This window comes from Malaclemys terrapin, chromosome 2 (genome assembly GCF_027887155.1).
Source record: "Malaclemys terrapin pileata isolate rMalTer1 chromosome 2, rMalTer1.hap1, whole genome shotgun sequence".
NCBI lineage: Eukaryota > Metazoa > Chordata > Testudines > Emydidae > Malaclemys > Malaclemys terrapin.
In genome coordinates, this window is record NC_071506.1 from 47,661,521 (window position 1) to 47,688,909 (window position 27,389).

At 40.8% G+C, this 27,389-nt stretch overlaps 1 protein-coding gene across 1 annotated transcript in view; it reads right to left on the bottom strand.

The window, feature by feature from the left end:
• The window catches only part of CNBD1 (cyclic nucleotide binding domain containing 1), a 323,306-nt gene extending 297,677 nt beyond the window's left edge, over positions 1-25,629 (bottom strand). The window contains exons 1-3 of the mRNA XM_054017211.1: positions 25,578-25,629; positions 18,016-18,091; positions 7,977-8,090 (exon numbers count right to left, since the gene is read on the bottom strand). Of these exons, the coding sequence (XP_053873186.1) occupies positions 7,977-8,090; positions 18,016-18,091; positions 25,578-25,629 (242 nt within the window). The remainder of the gene's footprint in view (positions 1-7,976; positions 8,091-18,015; positions 18,092-25,577) is intronic.
• Between the last annotated feature and the right edge of the window lie 1,760 nt (positions 25,630-27,389).

Here is a 27,389-nt window from a genome sequence, read left to right on the forward strand (position 1 = left end):
CATATGTGTATGTGTGCCTCTTCCCCTATTCCTCACACTCTGCTGTTAATATATGTATATAATCTTATTAGCTGACTGCATTAATCTTTAATTCAGTCAGCAAAATTACGCTGGATATACAGGGATATTTATATAGGCCATTCAAAATATATTTTAAAATGAGGTTTTAAAGATGAAAGCTTTTGCTGCAAAAATGTTTTTCTTCCATTTGAAGGTTGAACAAAACTACAACTTTGCTGATCTGTATTTTTTTCCTTTTAAGAAGAAAAAAACCCTGAGTGCTGTAATTTATTGAATGTCCCCCTGAAAGCAAAGAGATTGACTTTCTGTCTATGACTGCCAAGAATTCCTGTCACTGTAAACACTAGGATAGATTAAATTTTAAATAATAAATTCCCATGAAAGAGAGGTCATACTGTCATATAATCATTTTCCTCCAAAAGATTTCTGTTTGCTAAAGTATATTGACTGAGGTGATTGCTGGTAAATATATAATACAGCCTGACTACCCTCTAGGAGTTGAAAGTGAAAACAATTGACAATACTATGTTTCTTTATCATCTGCTAATACATTGCATTTTAACACATAAAAAACGTTAAAGTTAACTGGCAGCACCCAGAACATTCTGACTTAAGGCAACTCTTTCTTCAAATTCATGCTTCAGAGGCTTGATATTGCTCAATATAGGTCACGCACAGTTTGGAAGAGCTGTTGGGAGGACGTATGGCAATTTTCATGGCTTTTGTTGGTTCAAGTTACAAGCTTAACCTTTGAAAATCTCCGATATGGTGGGCAAAACTAAAAAAATCCTCCCCCACCATTTTGGACAGTTTCAATCAGTTAAAGAGATTATCTATATGTATGCTGCTCTGGGATCGATAGAATTACCTCTGAAACCGATAGAAACTGTCAGACAATGGAGAGGAAAAGTTCTTAAAAATAAACACCTGTGAGGCATTTTACTCCCAGAGCTTCACTCCCTTACAAATAGGCAGAATTCCCCAAGTTCTTTGGTCCCTAAAGGCAACTATAGAAGGCAGGAGAGCAAGACAGTCTCCATCTACCCTAACTGCTGGTTGTGGCCCACCCTGGAACTTAACTACCACCCATGGAACCTTCTAGCCATTTTCTTCATGACTGCAGTCAGCAGGAGAGCTTGCTGCACACGCTGCACCTCATCACTGGTGTTCTGGCTCTGCACCCTCTGGGCATCTATATGGCTTTGGGTACCTTCCACGCACCAGGCAGGTGTAGTCCTTTCCATTTGTTTTTATTTGCCAGTGGGGTTGAACCTCATTCTCTGTCTTAAAGTTTTCTTTAACTCCCACCACCATAGCATCACACTTCCCAGATAAATTAGATCGGCATAACAGAGCCCCTAGCAAACTTCATGAGTCTTTTGCTCTTCTCCCTTCCCTGGAGGTTCTGTTTCAGATACAAATCTTTCCTTTTCTTCTTATGGTTCCAGTAGCAAAAGCCCTTTCAAAGAGGGAAATTTGCAGTTTCTTCCAAAATGTGACAAAGATTCTGGATTACTCCAACCTCTTCTAGAAGTTTGTTTTAGAGCTGAAGTCACTTTTCTGACTGTCCTATAGACATTATGCACCAATGCAGCTGATGCAGAAAGACCACTGGGCAATCATGAATGTAGCCCGATATCTTCAAAAGAGCAGAATTTAAGTAATTTTCTCTTTGATGTTTCTCACACTACACAGGTGCATACATCACAACCTGCTCTTGATGATGCTAGAAATACCAGCATTCAGTCTGACTGATTTTTCTTCTCGGTTGCTACTGCCAGAGGTTTATCAATCACACAGGTCTCCTCTCTCCAATGCAAATTGCTAGATCCAGTTTCCCTTGGCTTAGCACATGGAAGAGCTAGGTTCAATTCCCTCTTCTGCTAGGGACTTCCTGTGTGAATTTGGGCAAATCGCTTAACCTTTCTGTGCCACAGTTCCCCACCTATAAAATGGGAATGGTAACACTTTCCTACCTTGTGGGGGGAGGTTATGAGGATAAATACATTAAAAGATTGAAGAACTTTGAGATCTATAGATGAAAAGGGTCATGTAACTATTATTATTCCTTTTAACTCAATTAATGTAACAGGTGTATGGAAATAAGGTCACTTCTTGGCACCCACAATAGGTGAAAAATTAGGAGCAAAGTCTTAAAGAGTTTATTAATATCAAATAGTTTAAAAATGGTTTTCTAAACATGAAATTACTTATTCAAACAAACACACACCATTCCCTTTATTGATCTCACAGCTGCAACTGCCGGTTCAAGGCCTTTGTCCCTATCCTCAAAGCCAGGTCCTAGCTACATTGGTGATTCATTAATGAGTCACCAAAACAGCTGTTCTATAACAATGCAGATTACAGAGCCCAGGACAAAATGTGCAAGAGACAGAGGTAAGGCAGTAATGGTCAAGGAGGGCCAGCTTTTGGATGGACTTCCAGGAGAGAGTAGACAAATCCAGACTGAGCACCCTTAGGATATATCTACACCACAATAAAAAAAAAAAACAGCAGCACCGAATCCCAGAGCCCAGGTCAGCTGACTCAGGTTGCAGGGCAAAAAAATTGCAGTGTAGAAGTTCGGGCTTGAGCTTGAACCTGGCTTCTGAGACTCAACCGCCTTGCAGGATCTCAGAACCCAGCCTCCAGCCCGAGCCCAAACATCTACACTGCAATTGTAAAGCCCTGCAACTGGAGCCTGAGTCAGCTGACACAGGTCAGTCACAGGTCTTTTAATGCAGTGTAGATGTACCCTTAGAGTAGGGTTACCATATTTCAGCAAGAAAAAAAGAGGACGGGAGGAGCCCCGCCCTAGCCCCGCCCCTGCCCCTCCCACTTCCCGCCCCCCCAGAACCCCCAACCCTCCCCCCGTTCCTTGTCCCCTGACTACCCCCTCCTGGGACCCCTGCCCCTAACTGCCCCCCAGGACTCCACTCCCTATCTAAGCCTCCCTGCCTCTTGTCCCCTGACTGCCCCAACCCTTATCCACACCCCCACCCCCAGACAGACCCCTGGGACTCCCACGCCCCATCCAACCACTCCCCACCCCCTGACAGCCCCCCCCCAGAACTCCCAACCCATCTAAACCCCTCTGCTCCCTGTCCCCTGACTGCTCCGATCCATCTCCCCACCCCTGCCACCTGATAGCCCCCCCCAGAACTCCCAAACACTCCCCCCCTGCTCCTTGTCCCCTGACTGCCCCCTCCTGGGACCCCTGCTCCTAACTGCCCTCCAGAACCCCACCCCCTACCTAAGGCTCCCTGTTCCTTGTCCCCTAACTGCCCCCTCCTAAGACCCCCCCCCCCCAACTGCCCCCCAGGACCCTACCCCCTACCTGTACCCTGACTGCCCAAAACTTTCTCCACTCCCCCCAAAAAGCCCCCCCCCCGTTTCTTGACTGCCACCTCCAGAATCTCCCTGCCCCCTGACCTCCTTACCCTGCTGCTCAGAACAGAGTGTTGGGCTCTGTGCCAGCCGGACACGTGGCTGAGCTCCCCAGCACAACAAAACCCGGTCTGGCCCTGCACAACAAAACCCGGTCTGGCCCTGCACAGTGCTGCCGGACTGGGCTGCAAGGGAGCTGCCGGCTCAGAATGCAGGGCGGATCCGGCTCCTCTACAGCTGCTCCTGAGTCCAGCCCGGGACTTCCCTGCAGCCCTCCCAGCCGCTCGCTCTGCTCGGGGGAAATCCCGGACATTGTGAGTGCTTTACAAATTCCCCCCCGGACGCTATTTTTAGCACAAAAAGGAGGACATGTCCGGGTAAATCCAGACGAATGGTAACCCTACCTTAGGTGTCACAATGCAAGAGCTCTTTCTGTGATAAAAGCTTTTCCATCATAGCCAGAATGACACTTAAAATCACACACACACACACAAGAAAACCCCTACCCCAGGAAGAGACTCCCATCACCAGATATGGGAGGAAAGCCGGTAACGTTCACTAGGGACTTTGTTTTTTCCAATCTTACACAGAAAGCACTGATATTATAGGGATGGGTGCTAATATAAAACCCTAAAATAAACACAATTCTAAAGCTACCAGCAGCTCTATGAAAAAAGTGTATTCCAGCAGCTCCAACCATAGATACTCAAGCCATCCAACTTTCTCCCCATCAATTTGCCTTTTCCCTTAAAGCTAGATGCTACTCTTAGGATTCTATGCAACTCTGGAAGTGGTTATGGGTCTTAAAGGACTGAGAACCTTTGCTTATATCATCCCGTATCTTGTCAAATGAGCTACTATGCTTGTGCACACATACACAGTAATGATTTTGCACTAGCACAGAGCTATGTGTTTGGAAGTCAGGATTAAGTCAGAATATTATAGTACATTCAAATGGTGAACATATAGCCAAATAGGGAATAATAAAAAAAGAAAATACAGGGAAAATTTGTTACAAAACACATTCATATGAAACAAAGAAAAATCTCACTCAAATAAGCGGCAGCATATCATCATCTATAAACAGGGTGCAACTGCACATAGATAAGAGCTTACAGTCTAGGTTTAAACAATCCCAGAAGGCAACTGCAGATCTCCTCAGAGCCATATGAGGAGGTACAGTAGAAACAGATTCTAAAAAGGCAAAATCCAGGCTGCTGTGTTAAATGTTGTTACTGCAGGGCTCTTTTCTTTAATCTAGCAATTACAATACTAGCCTAGTACTATGAACTAATACCTACCCAGCACTCTCCAATTGAACCTGATGCAAGCATACAAAAACCATCAGACCAAATTCTGTCTTTTGATACACTTGTGTTCCCACTGATGTCAACAGAAGTCACACATACAACTCAATACAAAGTAAATGAAACTGCAATAAATAAAAGCACTTTGGCTTCAAATTCTCTGCCCACATCTAGTCTGATTCCCCCTGCTCTCCTCCCCTCCCCCCAAAAAATCTGAAAATTATTCACATTCCATTGTCTTAAAAATATCACTGAAGACAATATAGTGCAGATAAATTACAATGATTACTCAGATGTGTTACTCAGACGGCTGGCTTCATGAGTTTTTTATACATCTCACAGATAAATAAGAGATTCACGTATGAAGTCAGGTAGATTTATAGCACTTTTTGAAGGATTAGGAGTCCATAAATCAAAACGATTTGATCAATAACCTGGAAATGTAATTTTCCCATCTATGACTATATAATACGGATAATCTTCATTTTACAGAAATCTATAAAAGCATAAGACAATGTAAGTTACAAAAAGTGTGAGCAGGAAGCAAAGCAATTCATGTCACACTACATGCCCTGGAAGATAAAGGTTTCTGCAAAATGTAAAATTTTCCATTTGGGTTTAATTTTTGTGGCTGAGTTATCAACCTCTCAGGATATGGCTTTATCATGAAATTGCCAAGGTCATTTTATCTACAGCAGCCTAAACATAAGACTCCATAATTTAGGTATTTAAATAATTAAAATTATAAAGATTTGACCAAGAAGAATAGTATTTACAGAGAGTAATCCTTGTAGAAGTTACTTTGCTCTTTGAGTATTGTGACAAAGTTCCTCCTCTATCTTGTGGGTCCTGTGCTTATTGGCGGATTTTCTTGCCTCAGAGATTCACCATGTGGGTTGGGGAACAGCACAGAGACCTTCCCCTCTGGAAGAACCCACAGTCCAGGTCAATTTGGAGGTTTGGGGGGAACCCAGGCCCACCCTCTACTCTGGGTTCCAGCCCAGTGTCCTGTGGACCACAGCTGTCTATAGTGCCTCCTGTAACAGCTGCATGACAGCTACAACTCCCTGGGCTACTTCCCCATAGCCTCCACCAAACACTTTCTTTATTCTCACCACAGTACCTTCCTCCTGGTGTCTGATAATGCTTGTGCTCCCCAGCCACGCCCTCTCAGCTCCTTGCACCTCTTGCTCCTAGCTCCTCACACTCTCATCACAAACTGAAGTGAGCTCCTTTTAAAACCCAGGTGCCCTGATTAGCCTGCCTTAATTGATTCTAGCAGCTTCTTCTTAATTGGCTCCAGGTGTCCTAATTAGCCTACCTGCCTTAACTGGTTCTAGCAGGTTCCTGATTACTCTAGTGCAGCCCCTGCTCTGGTCACTCAGGGAACAGAAAACTACTCATCCAGTGACCAGTATATTTGTCCTCTACCAGACTCCTGTACCCCATTGGTCTGGGCCTGTCACAGTATGTTTTAGATATTTGGGGTCACGGGTAGCCATTTACAATAAATACTTTTCAGAAACAGTGTTATGTCTTGAAAATAGCTCTTTTAACATCAGGTCTAAATAAACCAGATTTGAAGAAAATTCTTTTCCAAATCCCTCCACTGAGACAACTTTTCTCTTTACAATGGGCAATCCAACATACCACATACAAGCAATGTGCTAGATTTAACACATCTTTGCTCTATTTTAGCTTTGCTGGGGCTCCACATGGGTATAAGAGTTTGCCCATGCATCTCCAAATGCAGGATCAGGGACTCTTTTAGTAGAAACACTGATGTGTCTGTCATTTCTAGACCATGATAGATTTAAAAACATATGGAGAAATACTTTCCTGTGTGGCCATTCGTGTTAGCTTCAGTGGGTATTAGATATACTTAGCAGACATATATTGTTTTAAAGTGTTTTAGCCAAAAAAATTCACTTATGAAAAAAGTGAAGATTAGGGTTAGTAACTGGTCAGTCTTGGTCTCTCTCTTGTTAATTATTTTTATCTTTTATATTTTGGATATTTAGAAACCCCATCCAACTGTCACTTTTTCTTCTTGATTGCAGGTAGAAGTCATAGGTAGGCTGAAAATTTTTCATCAAAATTTTTTCTATGGAACATTTGATTTGTAAATAATTAAAATTTTTCATTTTTTTTTGGTCGGAAAACGAAGGCATGTTTGTTTTAGTTACCAAAAACCTAACAAAAAAACCCTTGTTTTTCAATGAAAAGTTGAAATTGTCCACTGAAAATATGTATGAAACTTTGACAAAAATTAAAAAGATTTCCCTGGGCAGGGGATTCTGACCAGTTCTATTCACCATGGGGCAGCAACAGCTGTCTAAAAATGAAGGGCTCCTGCTCCACCTACTTCAAAGACCCTCCATCATAAAGGGCTTGGGGAGGAGAAACATCTGTGCCCTTCATAGCATCTTTTGCAGTCGGGGCACAGTCAGAGGGGAAACCTCCACCCTCCAGAGAAGGAAGACACAAGACCTCTGTTTTTTCTCATGCTGAGACGGGGGACACAGGTAATTCTTGCCAATGCCCCTGTTGTCTCTCCCATTCTTAAGGGGCAAGTGTTCTCATGGCCTGCCATGAATATTTGCTAAGGAATCTGCAGGGATGCTCTTTACCTGCCCTTCTTACTTGGAAGAGAAGTTCCCTCTCTGCCCCCCCCCCCCCCCCGGAACTGCTACAGACTCTTTGCAGGACCCAGTTCTTCTCCTCCATAGGTTCCTTAAGGTTCAGGGTCTCTGAAGTAGCTGTAGCAAAATAATATCTCACTTAACTTCAGGCAGCTGCTGCTGCCCCAACTAGGTATACCCTCTGCTATGATGTAGGTGTGTACCTGGGCAAGGTTTCTACTTGCAGTCAGGAAAGGAAAGAAAGACTATCGGGGACTTAAATGTTCAACACTGATATATATAGATAAATATGCATGTCTGATTAGCCATTTACTCATTGGGGCACTCACTTTTTTCAAAAGTGACAGGAAAAAATATAAAAGCAGACACACTCTGATAATCTTTTTTCACAAACACAACAAACTGGGAGGTAAGTGTAACCAATACTTTTTTGAAAGGTTGGACAAATGTACTTCTTAGCAACGAACAGATGTTTCTGCTCATGCAGAAAATGAATTTACCACTAGCTACTAATCTTTGTCTTCTCCAGCTGTTCTGTGATATGCAGTGGTGAAGGTTGATCTGATAATATTGTATGCTTTTCTTTCTCTCAAAACAAAAACTAGAAGATATTCATTACCTCTTTGAGAGTGTTGGAGGAATTCCTGGCAATACAGTCTTTTCTTGGTAGAATACTTTGGGATACAGTTTCATAAACTTTTGATGAGCTTCTTCAGTGGTGTGTGGAGTCTTCCTAAAGAAATGAAAAAGAATATATTCTAGAAATTTTAAACCTTAGACATAATGTTAGTATTATTTGCACCCAGTTCTGCTTCTACTGGAGGAGATAACAACACTATCTTAAGTACGGAGAGGGGACTGGTGATGAGCACCATGCTGGTTAGTTGGATTTGCATAAAAACTCCCAAAGACTTCAATGGGAACAGCAATGGGAATTTAATCTGTTGTTCCTGTAACATTAAGGGAGCATAAGCTCAAATTCTATCCTCAAAGTGAGCCATGCAACTCACACAAAAATGGGTCTTTCTCACTGCCTTCAGTGTTGCAGTTTATATAATATCACACTTGTTTAGAACTATCAAAAGAAATAGATTATAACATGGAATCTATGGAGACAAACTTATTTAAAAGGGGATTGTTATAATGGCTTTTCATGAAAGGCCAGAATAAACCATTGAGGAATCAAGGGCCAAAAATGCTCAGTTCCCATTTAGGCATCAAAATGAAATGGCCAGATTTTCCTCAGTACTCAGCACCCACCAGCACCAACTGAAAATAGAGGGACCTGATGGGTGGCAAGCACTCTGGCAAATCTTACCCCAGAGGAGCTTTGGACAAGGTGACTAGTAAGTCACATTCTGCCACTCTGATGCCTGTTGAAGAGTACACAACTCCATGAATAGTCCCACTGAAGTTACTGGAACTAATCATGGAGTGTGGTATTGGTAGAAGCTCAGTATAAAAAGCTGCACTCTGGAAGCCATTTGCAATTCACTACTTTTACTGGTACCAGAAAGCCTATGAACAATGCTGCAAATTCTTCAAAAACAACAAGGAGTCTGGTGGCACCTTAAAGACTAACAGATTTATTTGGGCATAAGCTTTCGTGAGTAAAAACCTCACTTCTTCGGCTGCAAATTCTTGACTGTCATCTGCTGGAACATTATCTGTTATCTACCTACAAATATAGAGACCTTTGTTTTGCAGAGCACTCTCATAGCAGGTACTACTCAACATGAGTGAGGGTGGCAAAATCTGGTCCTACATAAAATTAATACATTTTACACTAAAAAAGCATTGGACGTGCAGAACTAGGTGAAATCCTGACCCTACTGAAGTCAATGGGCACTTTGCCCATTGACTTCAGTGGACCCTAGATTTCCAGCTAGATGTTTAAGAACATCATTAGTTTTGGAGGTATGTGATAGAAGTGACCATGACAAGCAGCTTGGAAAGATATTTCACTTCATAGGCTTATTAGACATGGCAATATTTATCTACTTTATTTATATCTTTACCTTATCTTCAGAGTCAAGAGAAATGTAAATTTCTACCTTTTACATTAAAAGAGGCAGCAGATACTTTTTGATATGTATTTAACTAATTTAAGAAACATCTAAACACACAACTGAGTTTCCTTCTTTAATTATGTGCTATCTTGAAGAAACTTGGCCAGCAATTATTCAAAAATGCATTTTTGAGATGTCCTGAACTAAAAGTTTATTGTCATCAATAAATTATTCAGATCCTCTGTCATGCTGTCTGGAGTGGCTCACAACTGTGAGTGTCTATCTCAGGGCAGACTGACAGAAAACAAGGGCAGACACCCCAAACTGGTGGTATGTTCTATAATTAGATTATACCAAGCCAGTAACAAATGTGAACTCCTGGATCACTATAACAGTCTTACCATGGAGTCACAGACAGTCCCCTTAGACTCTCCAGACTAACTTGCCACCCAGACAAACTGAACTTTGTGATGATGTTACTGGAAGAAGTGGGCTGTAGTCCACGAAAGCTTATGCTCTAATAAATTTGTTAGTCTCTAAGGTGCCACAAGTACTCCTGTTCTTCTTTTTGTGATGATGGTCACTCGAACCAAAAATGACACCTCATCAGGTTTCTCTCAGTCCCAAAAGACCAGTCCCTTACCCCAGATCAATTGGTACTCTGGATCTTATACCAAAGACAATGCTGGCAGCTATTCTATAGTAAACTAATTTAAGGTTTATTAGGTAAGAAAAGGAAATGAGTTATTGAGAGGTTAAAGCAGGTAAAATATATGTACAGGTGAATCACAGTTTGTAATCTCAAATGATGACAGTGATGTAATAAACTGTCAGTTTCCCAAAAGTCTTTTCAGGGTACCCAGATTGTCTCTGGGGATCTCCACTTTGCATCTGGTACACTTCCCTGTAAGAGTCCAAATAGTTCAGAGATGAAGGATCTTTCCTAAAATCCATATTTATATTTTCTGCTGTCAGAAAGCAAGCTAACAGTCTTTTTACCACATTGGCTTTTCCTTTGATGACAGTGCGTGAGGAATGTACTTTGAGTCTCTGACCTCCTGTCATCGCATACAATGCCCATTTGTTTTTTAATTAGCATTTTTTTTCTGATAAAGTCCCTCATTAGCATTCCACAAGGCTTTTTGATATCTGATGAGTTATTTAGTTGCAGGGGTATGTACAATGTAAATGCTTGTTATTACATTACGACAGGATACAGATAAGTAAAAACAGTGCATGTGACATCCCATTTATGAAGTAAGTTTAAATGCCCAAAACACTTATACATTTAACAAACACTTTGATCTATACCAGTGGTTCTCAAACTTTTTCTTTTGCGGACCACTTGAAAATTGCTGTGGGTCTCGGCGGACCACTTAATGATCTTTACAATCGTTAGCTAATGGTACAAACAACATTTGGAAAGAGCTTTGGATAAAAGTGCTATGTATAAAAAACTTAATAATAATTAATGTTTTTGTTCTACAAATAAAAGCACACAACTCATATTTTAGTATCAGTAGTCTTACCTTTCTAATGTGATGGATGTGCCCTCTCTCCCCTGCCACAGCAGCCCCCAAACTGGGGCTGGGAAGGAGGGTTGTCTCTCCCTCTTTCCCCCACTGCAGCACCCACTAAGCAGGGGCTGGGAAGGAGGGAGGTCTCTCACTCTCTCCCCCGCCGTGGCAGCCCCCGAGCTGGGAAATTCGCCTCTTTCTCTGGCCACTGCAGCCCTGCATGTCCTAAATTTGCCCTACCCCCTCTTCTCCTCCCACTTCCCCTCCCACCTACCTCCTATTACCCCCCAAGTCCACCTCATCTTACATGTGCGTCTTTTCCAGAGTCCAGGCACCTAATTAGTGGGTGGCCCTTCATTCTCTTGTGTTCGACTGTACAGGTACACATCTTAGAGGGAAATATCCATGGACCACCTGAATAGAGCTTGGACCACAGTTTGAGAACCTCTGATCTATACTAATACACAAGTGAATTGGCCTGAATACGCTCTGACATGATCTGGTCTGCCAGTGTCACACCCTCATTTTCCAGCTCAAATTTCACTCTGCCTTACCGTTTTTGTTTTTCTAAAATACTGTGCTTTAAGATATCAATTTACTGCTACCCATTCACTCAGTTCTTTATAAGCCAAAGTAGCCCCTTTGCCTTTCAAGTTATTATCTTCCTCATTTTCGAGACATTGGGCCAAATTCACCTCTGATGTAAGGGGATACCTATGTTGAAGTCAATGTAATTGCATCCATTTAAAGCCAAACTTGAATTTGGTGCACAATCCTGTGACATTGTTGCAAGTGTATGGCGATATTAAGGTTTGAGGCATCATTTGTGGATTTGAGGGTTTGGGGTTTTTTTTGCTCTCTAGACAATTGAAGTTCAAAATCATATTTTGCAATCAACTTTCATGATAAATACAAGGTTATCTATGCCCTATTTTTATTTTTCTGAGGAGATTACAGAAGAAAATATAAGATTCTCTAGTCAAGATAATCAAGTAATAATTTCCCTAAACAGCACCATTTTAAAGTTTCCCCGGGCAAACCATCATAGTATTTCAAGACTAAAAGTCAATAGGCACGCTCTGCATGAAATAAATACTGTATTTGAACTGAATTGCATTAGGGATGAAATCATCCCATTATATCCAGACTGCAGATCTCATAAGAAGGATGTGCACCATAATTGTTACTCATCCAACCTTCTGGTTTTGCACTGAAAAATATAGCAATGGTAAACTGAACCATGATCTTTCCAGATTGCTGGACATGAAGGTATGCAGGAGCTTTGTGTGTAGGAGGGTCTCCCCACACAATAGGTGTAGGAAGAGGGCACATTGAAGCCAAATAGCAATATGACACTATTGTGAGAATGCAGATTTTGGTATGAATTGTAATTTAATGCTACGCTAAGGAGATTTCATTTTCTCCTAACACCATGCAAATACTGAGTAACAGAAAACTGAAACTGATGTGACCATGTATGTGTTAAGAATCATTCCCAGGGAGAATGCACAATGAGGTATTAATCATGTGAAGGACCATGGGAGTGTTCTGGGATATATAATATGTTTGGATGCAACATCTGTGTGCATGTCCCTGTACATGTAGGGCAGAGGTTCTCAAACTGGGAAATGGGCTCGGAATGTATTCGGGGAGGGGGGGCATGAGAAGCTTTAGGGGAAAAAAAACATACTGCACACATTTTACCCACAGCAATGAATAACTAGCAAAGCTGATTCCTCTAGAAATACCAGGTCCTTAGATGGCGCCGTGCATTTGACTCTAGATGGCGCTGTGCATTTTTACAGATTTCTGGTTATACAATGCATTATACAAAGTCGTTGCCATATGTATGTTAATCTGGTTGCTACACCGCCGCATGCACATTTAATTGTAAGCATTGACCACCATTGCAGTTTTGCTTTTGCTCTTATTACAATGGATCCATGGCTCTGTTTGAATCAATACCTTACTGTTTCTAATATTTAGTGAGAGTTGCATGTTGATTTTTTTTTAATTGGTGTATGTACTTGTGTGGTGGGGGGGACATAAACAACTACAGACACAAAGAAGGAGGGCACGATCAAATACGTTTGAGGACCACTGAGTAGGGTATTTGGGTATTTTCTCCATTTCTCAGCGGAAGCAAAAATGTGATGTAAAGGTCTAGAGATTTTGATAACATAAGGGTAAATTGTAATGCTGTACAATGACTATAGCTTTTCTGCCTCAGTTGGTACAGAAAATTATGACCAGAGGGCACATTTTGCGTTCTACACTCAGTCTCCTCTGTGTGAGATGACTGAATGATTTGGCCTCATAGTTGGGCATGTTACAAGTTTGATAGCCAAGTACCAAAATAAATCCACATGTGCAGATGTGCCTTTGCTATGCACCTCTGTCACAGCAAAATCCAGTGGGAGGCCCACAAGAGAGCGAATATGTCACTTTTTGACTGTTATCCCCGTTTTTCTGCTAAAGGGCAAGATTTCGTCATAGAACTGCAAAGCCAGGCCAGCCCTGTTTCCTGGTGGTAATGGTCTGTGTCATGTTTGGTTCCTGACTCTAGCTTCTTATTTCCCAGTCCAAAAGATGCTCAGAATGAAGAAGACTGGAAGAAAGTGACATGTCCCCTCCCCCCTGCCCGCCACCCACCTCACTCACATCCACCACTGACTGAGTCTGTTAAAAAGCAACCTTGCTATTCTCCCAAAAGCCTCCATCTAGTGCTCCTCAGCCAGTGGCTGGAACATGAGTAACGTGAGGAGAATTTCCTGTGATCCCTCACAAAGATGCTGGTGATTCTCTCCCTCGGCCTCAGCAGAAAGAGCCATGACCAAGTTATAGTAACCAAAGTTGTAAACTCAGATTTTAGATTTTTAATAACTTGATTAAAGAGAAATATTTGGTTAAATTGTCAAATATGGGGCCAAATTTAATCCCCATATCTACAGTCCTGCTTTCTTTTCTCAGTTGCCCTTCCACATGTTCCTCTTTACTTCTATGCTTTTTTGTTACGTTTTTTATATGAGTAGGTGGAATCCACAAATCAGACTATAGAGTAATAGTGTTGTCCAGTGCTAAATGCCCTGTGAGTGCCTCAACACTTCACAGGATTGAGAGCAAAGTGAGATGAAACTTCTAAATTGCACATATCTCAACATAGTTCTGTCCATCCAGTCTCCATCCTTGGAAAGGAAGGAAGAGGTATAGCAATTTTGAAAAAATCTGTTTTTGTTTATTTTGTTTACTGCTCAAAAATGGTAAAATACACCAAAATAACTCCTTAAAGAAGCACATTCTGTAGGAAGATCACTTGCTCATCTAAGTAACTGCAAGAACTTAAGCTGCCTCTCCCCTCTTTTCAGGATGCTAACAAACAGTTAGCTATCAGACTGATACGAACAATCAGTTTAGCCTGCATGAATCTGGGCAATAGCAGCTGTTCCAATGTGATTTTAATCTACACAGGCATAGGAAAGCTCTCCCTAAGATATGATAATCAAAAGTAGTCTCATTGACATAGGAGCTTCAGAGTGTGAACAGGATGAATGCCCATGTATATCTAATTCCCATGATGATGTTGTTTTATTTCGCATTTTGCCTTTTACGAGAGCTGAGGAAGAACAGCTATTTGGTTCCTTAGACTCTAGAAATTCCAATTAAACTCACAGTCCCTGTGTTTGCTGCCTGAGGGGGGAAACACGGTCAGAACACAAAGCAGTAAGCTGTATACTCTTTAAAGAGAGGCATTACATCAATCCTGTTAAAAACTGCCTGTTTTGATTGATCTTAAAATGTCTAGTCCTTTCATTCCTTGCTGCTTTTTTCAGATGAACTATATAGTATATTAAAACAACAAGGAATCCGGTGGCTATAGTATATTAGTAACAACTCACAAAGCACCTAAAACAAATGTCTCATTTTTGTCTGAGTAGCCCTCTCTAGTAAAGGGCATAATTTATAATTGATCTTATTTTCAGGAAGAAATACAACTATTCATGTAACAAAATCTATTAGCAACATAATGGTGAGGTAGAAATAATTCCTTCTTCCATTAATTGGCTTTAACATGACTAGCGGAGATAGACCCTGTGTTATGATCTCAGCTAAAGTGACTTACACTCAAGTGAAATCTTGGCCCTGCTGTCTTCAGTGGGAGTTTTGTCTTTGACTCCAACAGATCCAAGATTTCACCATAAGACACTGAGCATTCTCTTCTTTCTTAGAGCCAGACATGCTCCCTAGCCCCTTATATGTTCCACCAAACAAGGTGAGGACAGGCTATGGGAAGGCTGCAGAAGGGTATTTGCATCAGTTGCTCACCATGCAACAGTGCTCTGTGGATGCTCTCTATGTGGCATGGAGAGAGCCAGGACTGGAAGGAAAGCAGAGCCTGTGGCTCCACAATGATGCAGAACCCCTATTGAAAATCCCCACTGTGAGGAGGTAGAGAAGGGGAGGAAGCAATCGTTATTACTGCAGCCCATGGGCTGTTCCACTTGCTGGGGTGCAGTTGTGCTAGTGCGCTTTGCACTGGAAGAAGGAGAGGATTCCTTTGGCCCCAAGCCCTGGCACAGATCCCGAATCTGCCCCTTGGTGTTCCTTCACCTATTCAAGAAAAAGATGTCTGGCATCACAAAATATTTAAATTAAAAGCCACCGTATTTTCTTGATGTATGTGTACTCTAAATATTGGAACCAAATCACTATTTTATTATTCACACCAAGATTCCAACAAACTTTCTTAAAGTTATTAGCAGTAAACCCTAATTTTTACAAAGGTCTTCACAAAAACCTTCTTAAAATCAGGAGTTTATTAAAAGGTACAATTCAAAGTGGACTGAAAATACACTTTAATTAATACAATAGAAACAGAGGTACAATCATCTGGGGTTGGGCTGGTGGGCACAGAGGTATTTTGGATTACACAAACTCATCAAATCAGAGTTCGGAAGGTGGATTTTACCTGAATTTCAATCCAAAAGGAGGCTTAAACTCAGATCCATCTTACCTTGGATGGAAACAAGTGAAGCATAGGTCTCTGCCCTCCAGGAAGAAGACCAAGTGCACTGGGGTAGGCAGGACTTTGACAGGAGGAAGTTCACAGAGATGGCTGGGTGTCTCATAGGGACAGTGAGATGAGTGTACTATATATCGGGAGAAATCTCTATCTGAGGAGAGTAGTGTGGGGGAAAGAGTGAGAGTGGAAGCGCACAAGCTCAGATATGATCACTGCAGCTTTCACGCTACTCCATCCTCCTGCCTTTACTCCTTTATCTTTCTATAGTTGTCTTTCCCCTCTGACAGTCCTTACCAGGACAGACATGTTCAGAGCTGCTCTGCCCCTTCTTTCCCCACTTCCCTCATTCCCTCCCTTCCTTTTCTCTCCTCCCTTTTGCTGCTCCCCATGAACAGCTCAGTATTAAGTGGTGGGATTGCAACATCTGCAATAAATAAACTAGTCATTACCCAGTGCAGGTGACTTGAGTTTATTTGCATAATGCAATCTTGTTGATTAATATGTCTTGAATCTTATTTTTTAATTAGAAAACAAAATCTTTGATTTAAAGTTTTGGATGGCTGCATATCTACAGAAAAATGTGATTTGCATGACATTTATCTCATCCAAAATCTGAGAAGCAACTCACTGCACATACAAACAACTGAACTTTATTATGATATATAAGAAAGCTGCATTAATGCAGCATTGTGGCTGAGCTTTTGCATGCCCAGGAATCAGATTTTTTTTAACGGCAAGAGTTTTTTATAATTGTGGTAGATTGGGAAATCTTATAAAAGTAAATGATCTTCAGAGTCAAGCTTTCATCTCTGTGATGTGCAGAATTTATATTTATTTGTATTGAGGTAGTTCATGGGCACCTCAGTCATGGACCAGGACCCCATGGTGCTAGGCACTGTATAAACACAGAGCAAAGAGAGGCCTTGTCCCAAAAAGTTTATTTACCAGAACACTATGAATGGGATATGAGAAGGTACCTGAGTCCTCTCTTTGCTTCTTTTGCACAGTATTTAATACATTTTTAAAGAGACAAAAATGGTTTTTTAAGGGTACAAAGGATATTCCTAACAATAAAGGGCCTGATGCTGCAAGTAGTTCTGTGCATCCAAGGTGGATCAGTGAAGAGAGGAAACAGAGGGAAAAGGAAGCTGGAGGATAAAATGGACATTCTTCTTTCAGCAGAAGCTTATTGATTGCTATTCTAGCCACTCTTAATTCACTTGCTACTCTACAAAGCTAAATTTGGAATACTGATGAGTTCCCAATTTGGGTCCCAATCCTGAACTTGCACTTGTGTTTAAACTTTAAGCTAATGAGGAATCCCATTGGACCTGATGGGACTGCTCACGCATTTAAAGTTCAATGTGTACATACATTTTTTACAGAATTGGGGTCTAACCTGGCAACAGATCTATTTGCTAAACTGGGGGCGGAGGCACAGGTGGGAGGAGGGGTTGTGTTTTTATTTTCACTAAAAAACAAGTTGAAAGTAGCTGATGGGCCAAGAACTGCTGCTGAAATGGCAGCTGGCTTCATGGGTATGACCTGAACATAGTCCAAAGAAGTTTAAAAAGAGAAAAGTTAGAGTCCAACGAACATTAAATACATTTAAAACAGTAGAGAAAAACTGTTTATAATTCCCTGATTTCTCTTGTTCTTCTACTATGAAGCATTTTTCATATTGCAAGAATACACATCTCTCCACTCCAATTTTTCAAATTAATGCCATTTGCTATAACACCATACCTTCCCCGGGGTGTGTATTAGTAATCTACTGATCCCCTTCTGCATAACTGAAAAACATTCAAGGCATTTACTAATAGCCTAACACTGCACACCTTGGAGTGGTTTATTGCTGTAATATAACTCTCTTCACTTTCCCATAGCTGTCCTGGCTCTGGGGTAAAGAAGAAGAAGTAAAAAGGAATATGAACCTATTTTTGTCACTAAATAAAGACTATAGCACACACAGGGAGCAGATCTGTGCTGTAATAAGGTTGCACTTTCACACAGACTTTTCAGACTGTAACCACACTTTAAGAATTGTTTTACTAATGCCCTTTCCCAACAAAGCTACAAACAGAACCAAATGTATTCGTTAGAGTTAGTTACCTGTTTTGTAGCCCACTGATGCTACATAAGGCATCCAACTGATCATAGTTTACCCTCTTAGAAGTTTTTTTCTTATCTGCAAATAATAAATAAAAACATGTGGATGAGATCTTTAGAATGAATCCAGATTTTACAAGATATGCAGATGTACAGACAGAGCCCAAAATATAGTATTAGAAGTATTGCAACTCCCATTCAAATTAGCAGCTCACTTCAACCTCAGGTTCTTCTGCTATAGGCTTGAACTTGAGCTGCTAAACCAAGTTGTCTTGTTTTCACTGCTACCAAGTTAGCTAACATGAGATAATAACACACCTTTTTACAGTGACTATATTAGTGATACCATCTTCAGAGTTCCACAGCGGTAAGGGAAGTTTACAGAAAGTCTTACATCTAAAGAGATGCGCACGCATTTTAGCATCACAGCCGCTCTATCACTGCTTTAAGACACAATCCATGCACCATGCAGCCCTTCCTGAGGTTGGACTTTATTAAGCAAATGAACAGAAATTCTAACTCAAGCCTTCATTGGCTTGCTCCTACTGTTCCTAGTATAAGTTGCTCAGGCCTCCGCTAGGTCCTCCATGCCTCAAAACCAAAAATCTCTTCAATGGGGCACCCCAGCTTTCAAGTCTGCTTTCTTCCTTTTGACTCCTTCCAGCTAGCAAGCCCTTGCTCCAGGCTGGATATTGGTAGCAGGTGTTGTGGTGTGGGGCCAGGACAAATAATTAATTCCTTTCTGCCCTTGTCCAGTGTGGGCTCTGTCCACCTCATCTCAGCAGCCAACTTATTAATATGTGAGCACAAGGAATTTGAGATTTGATAGACTCCGTGAACCAGTTTGTGGCAAAATCACTGGTGTATTCACGTTGATTGCTCACTGTAATTTTAATGTTGCCTAGAAACAAGTGGTGTTTAGGACCTTGCAGCTTGCAAAGACTAAAAGAAAAACATCCCAGTACTGAGCTGCATTAGCTAAGGATGGGTCATTTACAATTTCCCCATATACCCCCACAACTATTTTCCTTTCATAGTTATGCAACCTGAGTCCCTTGAAATAATTGGCCTGATAACAGGGTGTTTTCTATTTTTTTCTAATGTATCCTTATATAATGCCTTGCAGGCTGCATGTTGCAGTTAGATACAACTGTTGTCCTCTATGCTGAGTGCCAGCTCATCAGGAGAGCAGGCCATCTAGAAACTTCACACTGCCCAGTCCTGCAGCAAGAACACGTGTTTTTTGGCTCCAGACTTCACAGTGTAGAAATGTAGATTCTCAGCCTTTGGGCCAATGTCAGTGAACCATCCTGTACCATGGGGGATGGAGTGACCTGCGGAACATAGATAGAGTCGGGTTTTGGCCTGAAAAGTGACATACAAGGGCTGTGCTGATTGAACGGCCTTCATCGGCTGGACTCCCATGCTGTCCTGGTGGATTCTGAAGTTAACTACAATGATTGGAAACTAGGGCTGTCGATTGATCGCAGTTAACTCATGCGATTAACTAAAAAAATTAATCACAATTTTAAAAATTAATCATGATTAACCACAGTTTTAATTGCACTGTTAAACAATAGAATACCAATTGAAATTTATTAAATATTTTGGATGTTTTTTACATTTTCAAATATATTTATTTCTATTAGAATCAGAATACAAAGTGTACACTGCTCACTTTATATTATTTTTATTACAAATATTTACACTGTAAAATGATAAACAAAAGAAATAGTATTTTTCAATTCACCTCATACAAGTACTATAGTGCAATCTCTCTCTCATGAAAGTGCAACTTACAAATGTATCATGGAATATCAGGCTTGGAAGGGACCTCATCTAGTCCAACCCCCTGCTCAAAGCAGGAACAATTCCCCAGACAGATTTTTGCACCAGATCCCTAAATGGCCCCCTCAAAGATTGAATTCACAACCCTGAAGGGTAGCAAGCCAATGCTCAAACCACTGAGCTATCCCATTTTTTTGTTATACATCTGCACTCACAAATTTTAGCAAATCTGGCATGTAAATATCTTGCAATGCTGGCTATAACAGTACCGTGCAAACACCTGTTCTCACTTTCAGGTAGCTTTGTAAACAAGAAGCGGGCAGCATTATCTCCTGCAAATGTAAACAAACTTGTTTGTCTTAGCGATTGGCTGAACAAGAAGTAAGACTGAGTGTACTTGTAGGCTCTAAAGTTTTACATTGTTTTATTTTTTAATGCAGTTATTTTTTGTTCCCAATTCTACATTTGTAAGTTCAACTTTCATGATAAAGAGATTGCACTACAGTACTTGTATGAGGTGAATTGAAAAAAACTATTTCTTTTGTTTTTTACAGTGCAGATATTTGTAATAAAAATAACTATAAAGTGAGCACTGGACACTTTGTATCCTGTGTTGTAATTGAAATCAATATATTTGAAAATGTAGAAAACATCCAAAAATATTTAAATAAATGGTATTCTATTATTGTTTAACAACGTGATTAATCATGACTAAATGTTTTAATTGCTTGACAGCCCTAGTAGACACCCCAAGGAAGGGTAGGTGAGCAGGCAGACAGGCGAGTGCAACACTGCCTGCCCTCCATTGAATCCACCCTGCAGCACAAAGAAGTGCAGAATTACACCTTCCTGCACCACAGTCAGTGAATCTGGTTCTTTGTCATCTCATTGGCTAAGTGGCCAGGACATGGGACAAAGCCTTTGTTTCCTTTATGGTGTCAGGCCTACCAGGAGTAACAGCTAAGAAAAGGTGTTCAGCAATGACTGGAGGTGAAATCCTGTCCCCACTAAAGTCAATGGCAAACTACTGTTGACTATAATGGGGCCATGAGTTCACCCAGTCTGACGTTATATGATTAAAATATGATCATGTCGATTATTGTTGTCACTGCTGTTATATAATCACAACAAATCTTGTACAAAGTGTGTCATGTAAGGCGTCTATGAAAAAGTTATGATTTGCTTACTATGATTATCCTATTTGTATGCATGTATCAATTTTGTCCCTGAAGTTATGAATATTGACTATGCACCTGTATTTCAAATATGTTTGCTCCTATGATAACATTCACAAGGTATTTAGTCAGCATATTCTGAAGGGACTATTCAAGTTGAATGGCCCATCAAAAAACACTTAACGCACAATGGACCATAGAAGACGCCTATCTATACTTAATGGACTTTCATGTGAACGTTCTAACTAGAATGGGTGATGGCCCCTGCTATGACTCAGCGAAGCATGCAAGGGCATGTGATGAGGCCATGTGACACTAAACTCCATCTTGTTACCTGTATTTTTCCACAAGCTGTGCGGAGGGCTTTGTTTGAAACAATTGTTTTCCCTCCACATGGCAGAAGCTATAAAAGGCCCAAGAAGCATTTCCATTTTGCTTCTTTCCTGCTCAAACCTCTGGACAAGGGACTGAGGACCTTCCAATTAATTGGAAGCAAATGGAGACTTACAAGCCCGCAGTTTATTCCATCACTGCTACAAGACTGATCCAAGAACTTTGCAATTATTGTATGTATTTAATTCCTTTAACCAATTTTAACTCTCATCTTTCTTTTTATAAATAAACCTTTAGATATTAGATACTAAAGGATTGGCAACAGCGTGATTATTGGGTAACACCTGAGTTATATATTGACCTGGGTATGTGGCTGGTCCTTTGGGATCAGAAGAAGCCTTTTTGGTTGATTCAATTGGTCTTAAATAACCACTCATCATTAAGTCTAGTGTTTTTGGTGGTGATACAAGGACTGGAATATTGCTTTTCTGACTTCTTGTTAGCTAGTGTGGTGAAACAGAAGTTTACTTTTGTTGCTGGTTGGGTATATCTTATAGAAGAATAACCACCCATTTTGGAATGTGTCTGCCCAATTTTCAGCAGTTTGTCCTGAATTTGGTATTCTCAGTTGTGATCCACTGAGGCACAGTGACAGCCAGCATGTTTAAATCCTACTTGGTTTAGGAGGGAAGCTTTTTGTTGTTTTCAGACTGCTCTTCCACTTCTATAGGCAGGACAAATTTTCATGGACTACTGAACCCAACATGCAGATGCCTTGCAGCAAGAGGCTTTAAGAAAGGTGTGATTGCTATTTACAATCCCAGGTGCCAGCTCTCAACTGCCAGAGTTCTTTTTACCCAGTACTAGCAGAACTGCATACAACTTGTTAGACTTTCACTTCAGAAAATACTAGGAAAAATATACTGCTCTTTCTAAACAGCAGCACCTGCCCTCCAAAATTACAGAATGAAAATCTGACATCCCCAAATTAATGGCACTTTTATTTCACATTTCCAGATGATGAAAAGTTTGACTTGGTACACAGCAAATCCTTGGTGGGAGGAGAGAGCTGTCTACAAATTAATCAGCAATGACAGATGCCACCATCTAATTATAGAACTGAGATGTGCAAAGAACTATAATGAAAACTGATTACTATCCACATAATTTCTACAATTTTAATTTTAATAAATGCTTTAAATGACTGATTACACAATTAAGTCACATTTTGCCTCCACCATCCCTAGTTATAAAGTCCTGCGGCAATATACTCATACTTTATACCCTAGTCCTATTAGTTCACTTTATTCTATAGAACTAATTTTATATTGCATTTTCTGGAACAGAAATCTTATATTTATATATTATTTACATAAATAGACATAATATGTCACATCCAGAACAACTTGGCATTACTTTTAAGTCACAAAGCATACAGGTAAATAAGCATATCATCCTCACCCCTTTCTCTACCCCGATATAATGCTGTCCTCGGGAGCCAAAAAATCTTACCGTGTTATAAGTGAAACTGCGTTATATCGAACTTGCTTTGATCCGCCAGACTGCGCAGCCCCGCCCCCCCCCGGAGCACTGCTTTACCGCGTTATATCCGAATTCGTGTTATATTGGGTCGCGTTATATCGGGGTAGAGGTGCACAAACATACACCCCAAATAAATAGTCCAAGCCAAACCTGGGCCTCGAACTTAGCTCTCCTCAAAAGCCTGAGAAAGCATGTATGTAGCCAGGTAGTCACCCACCTGCCACATATAACTATAAACTTGGTGTACACATTTGGTATCTGTGTGCATAGTCCAAGCATACACAAATACAGCAATGCAACTGCATGTGCCCCAGCTTTGTAACTCTGGCCCATAATGTTTTACCTTTGGACAAAATGTTTAGTTTACCAAAAAGGGCTTTGCACATGGATGGACATAAGTATTTTTAAAATAATACTTCAAGTCCTGAAGTGTTATAATCAACTTGTAACCATCCATTCAAAATGCCCCATTCTGTGAACAGAATAACATTATCCTGTGCTATAGGACTTAATGATAGAGGACCGTATGCTGCTGGGACCAGGGTGGGAAAAAAGAGATGTAAAATATTTCAAGAAAAGTTTTTGAAAACATGAAAGTCTAAATTGGCACAGATGCTTAACTGCCGTGAGGGTCCCTGGGCATGTAGCATGTGCCTAATGAAGCAGTGCTAGTATAGCCTTTGGATGTATGCAGCACATTCAACTGCCCCTGACTCATCACTGAAAATAATTAGGCCAAACTAAATGTTATAGGATGAGTGCCAGGAATGTGTTTCACTCAAGGTGTAAATGTCATAAGCCCTTCAATTGGAGACAAAAGGTCCAAATTAGCTTCCTTAAAGGCTAGGGACATACATATTATTAAAGCATGAGTTTCATTTTTAAACACAATAAGTTAAAATATAAGTGTTTTTCTACTTCTCAGAGTGAATATTTCCTGTTTCTGTGCCCAATCAACTGACAGTCATTACTTCATTCATTTTAATTCCAGCAAATTAGTTTTATTTTTTCATCTTTCTTAGCAAGTCTGTGTGACAGATGGAAAACTATCAGTTTTGGAGCTCACATTCTTTACTGTTCAGGGATTTTCATAGGGTTTCCAAATAAGAATGGGCCAGATAACTGTTCAGCTGAAGATTGCTGCTCTTTTCTGAGTTTATTGAGCCAATCATTTCAGAGCACACAAAAAGATTAGCTGTCCTAAGGGTGAAATCTTGGCCCCACTGAAGTCAATAGGAATTTTGCCACTGACTTCAGCGGGGCCAATTTCTCACCCGTGGTGTTTGTCTGACACAGTTACGTCCTCATCCTAAGAAATGCAGAACCCCTATTGAGCACCCATCACTCTTATGGAAATCAGTGGAGGAGCTCTGCAGCTGCTCCATCCCTATCCAGATCAGGCCCTGAGCAAACAGGGCTAATTTTCAAAGGAAATTAAGTGCAACATGAATACAAAAGAATTTCAAAAGCGTGAGCATGAAACACGTAGTCTCCACTCATTTCACAGATCTAGAAGGAAGCTGTTTTCTCCTTCTCTTCCATTGCATCAGTTCTCTGACCTAAGATCACTGTGAAGAGGTGACAGAAAAGCCATTTTAACATATCACAGTCCGTACTCCACAACCCAAGGCCATTCCAAAAGACATTTATGTCATGAGCTGTAATAGTGACTCCACAAGTATCATTCCAGGACACATTTGGGGGCAGGAGCCCTAGAATTGATATCTGGCTGATAAATACTTGAATGTATTTAAACCTAATTGATTTATTATTCTTTTTTAAATGATGGAAACTCTGAACACCCACCTGGCCTACAACAGCAACAGTTTTCAAAGAAGCAGAACACCCCTGGTGGGATATTCAGAAACGCCCAGCTCTGCTGCCACCGAAGGTAATGGGAAAACTCCCATCTGGGTGATTCAGTGGAAGCAGGATGAGGCCCAAGCACTTTTGAAAATCCCACCCTTAGTGTACATTTTTCATTTAGAAGAAAGAAAACATTATCCCTCCACCTAACCCTAGGAAAGATCTTCCATATAAAGAAATAACACAAAGGAGAATGTTTTGCTTGAAGAGGGACTGTCTGTCTAGTACCCTCCTCCAGACAAAGAATTAAAAAAAAATAGTAGCTTCATGAGTAAAATATTCCATTCTTTGCATTCCTAGAAACAGCCAGAGTCATGGTTGTCATAATGTTGAAAAGCTACCTTGACTATTTCATTTTCATCCTATAATCTTTGCGGTTTCAGCGATATCTTATATACTTTACAGTCTTTATGCCAGACAGTATTGGGTTTTGGTGGGGGGGGTTTCCCCTTATATCACACTAGTGGCACCAGTCCAATGGATTTTAATAGTTACACTTGAATTATTTTCATATAAATTCAATATTTTTTTAAAACATAAAATAAAATTTCAAATGAGAAAAAAGTTTATAACCCTAAGGAAATTATTTATCTAGCATCCTAAATGTCCTCAGTACTGGGCAGACAAATACAAATATCTCATACAATAATATCTAGACCTTAAGAAATTTTATAAATGAATGCTGCAAACAAAGAAATAAAAACATTCATATGTAAATATTTCAGCATGAAAACTAGTTCCATTGGCTTGTAAAAAAAATCCAATTAAACCCACGACTAGTCCCATTACAACAGGGATTTAGCAATACTCCTATAGCAATTAGGTTTTTTTCAGCAGCAGTAAAAAGAGTTACACACTCACAAGTTTGTGCTTTGCTGGGAGCTGAAGTAGAAGCAGCAAGAGGCAGCAACATGGTCTCTTCTGAGGGAGCCCCAGTGGAATCCCAACTCCCCCTCCCCTGCCTCCCACCCCCTCCTTCAGGTGAGGTCACAGAGAAAAAGCCAGCATGATTCTCCCAGGTCATAAAGACACATGCTATCTTGTCAACATTCAAGCCAGCAACCTATGATTATTCAGAGTGCCACTGTCTCCCTCTAGTGGCTGGACTACCAGACATTGAGGAGCCCGCTACAGCCTAGCAATAATAGACCTAGATATTTTATTTCATACAATAGAAACTCATGATTTTAGAGACAGATACCGACTGAGACTGACCCACCCAGGGTCATTGTGTTACAGTATTGCCAGTCCCAAGCATTCAAAAATAATGAGATTGGCTTAAGAGAAAATCAAGAGATTTAAAAATATAATAATTTAGGATTCTTTTTATTCCCAGTGGCTTGAGGTTTTAGGGCCAGGTTTTTAACGTTTTTCTCTCCAACAAGAGGACTAGAAACTTACTGGATTTCTAAATGAAAACTGAGATGAGACCCTCATCTAAACATGACTCCACTAAATATTGTGAGACTTGCAATAAAAATCAAGAGTTGGCAACAGCATCCTCCTCTGACTGGAGTGTTGGTCAGAGTGACTGATCAGGAGTGCCTGAAGAGTCATTGATCCCAGGGCCGGCTCCAGGCACCAACTTGTCAAGCAGGTGCTTGGGGTGGCCGATCCAGAGAGGGGTGGCACGTCCAGGTATTTGGTGGCAATTCGGCGGACGGTCCCTCACTCTGCCTGGGAGCGAAGGATCTCCCGCCAAATTGCCGCCGCAGATCGCGATCGCGGCTTTTTTTGTTTTGTTTTGGCTGCTTGGGGCAGCCAAAACCCTGGAGCCAGCCCTGATTGAGCCAGGTGACTCAATTTCTCATTAAGGAAGAAAATTCTATGCAAATCTGTTAAGCCTTCTAGTTTCCCCAGGTGACTCCTGATGTCTTTCCACAGCTCCTGCGTAACTGCCCGAATCTCCCTTCTTAGTGGCCAGGTAGTTACCTAGTGAATTTCAATAGGGGCCTCATGCAATGGAGACAGAATGAAGACCCAAGTGCAGAAGAAGAGGCCACAGCAATGTCCCTGCAACAGGAAAGAGCCACAGCCACAAAGGGAATAGGAAAATACACCCTGTTGGTAGGAGTGGGTCACTGCATCTCAGCACATGCAAGCAGCAGTGTCTGGTGTGCAGCTGGGGTTGCTCTGTAAGTATTAGCAACAAAGAAGCTCAGCTCGTAGTCGTCTCCGATTGTCAAAGCTAGTTTTACATCAGATGTTAGCAATTCACAAAAAGCACACAATGGAAACTATTTATGCATAATACAAGACATATAATAATATATCTCTATGGATTAAATAATAAGTACTTCTCTATGTGATCAACAGCTACATAAACGCTTCTTTTCAGCTGCATTAAAGAAAAGAAATGTACAAGGAGTCTGAACTTGACATTTCCTTAGTTTCAAAAAATTAGCTAACAGAAGTTTCAGGTACTACACCTATTACCAAGTCCCCACACCAATTGTTATAGTTTTTCAGCCATATTTTTTGTCTTACTTTTAAAACATTTCTGTCACTTCTGCTTCTATTTCAAAGACTCAGACAAACTACCAGGAAAACTGACTATAGAGAAGTAGTGAAAGTGACTATCCAGAAAGTGCAATAAAATGCATAAAGTATACAAATAGAGAAATAGCTCATTTTTTCTTAATCCCTAAATTACAGTAATCTTTGTGTTACCTG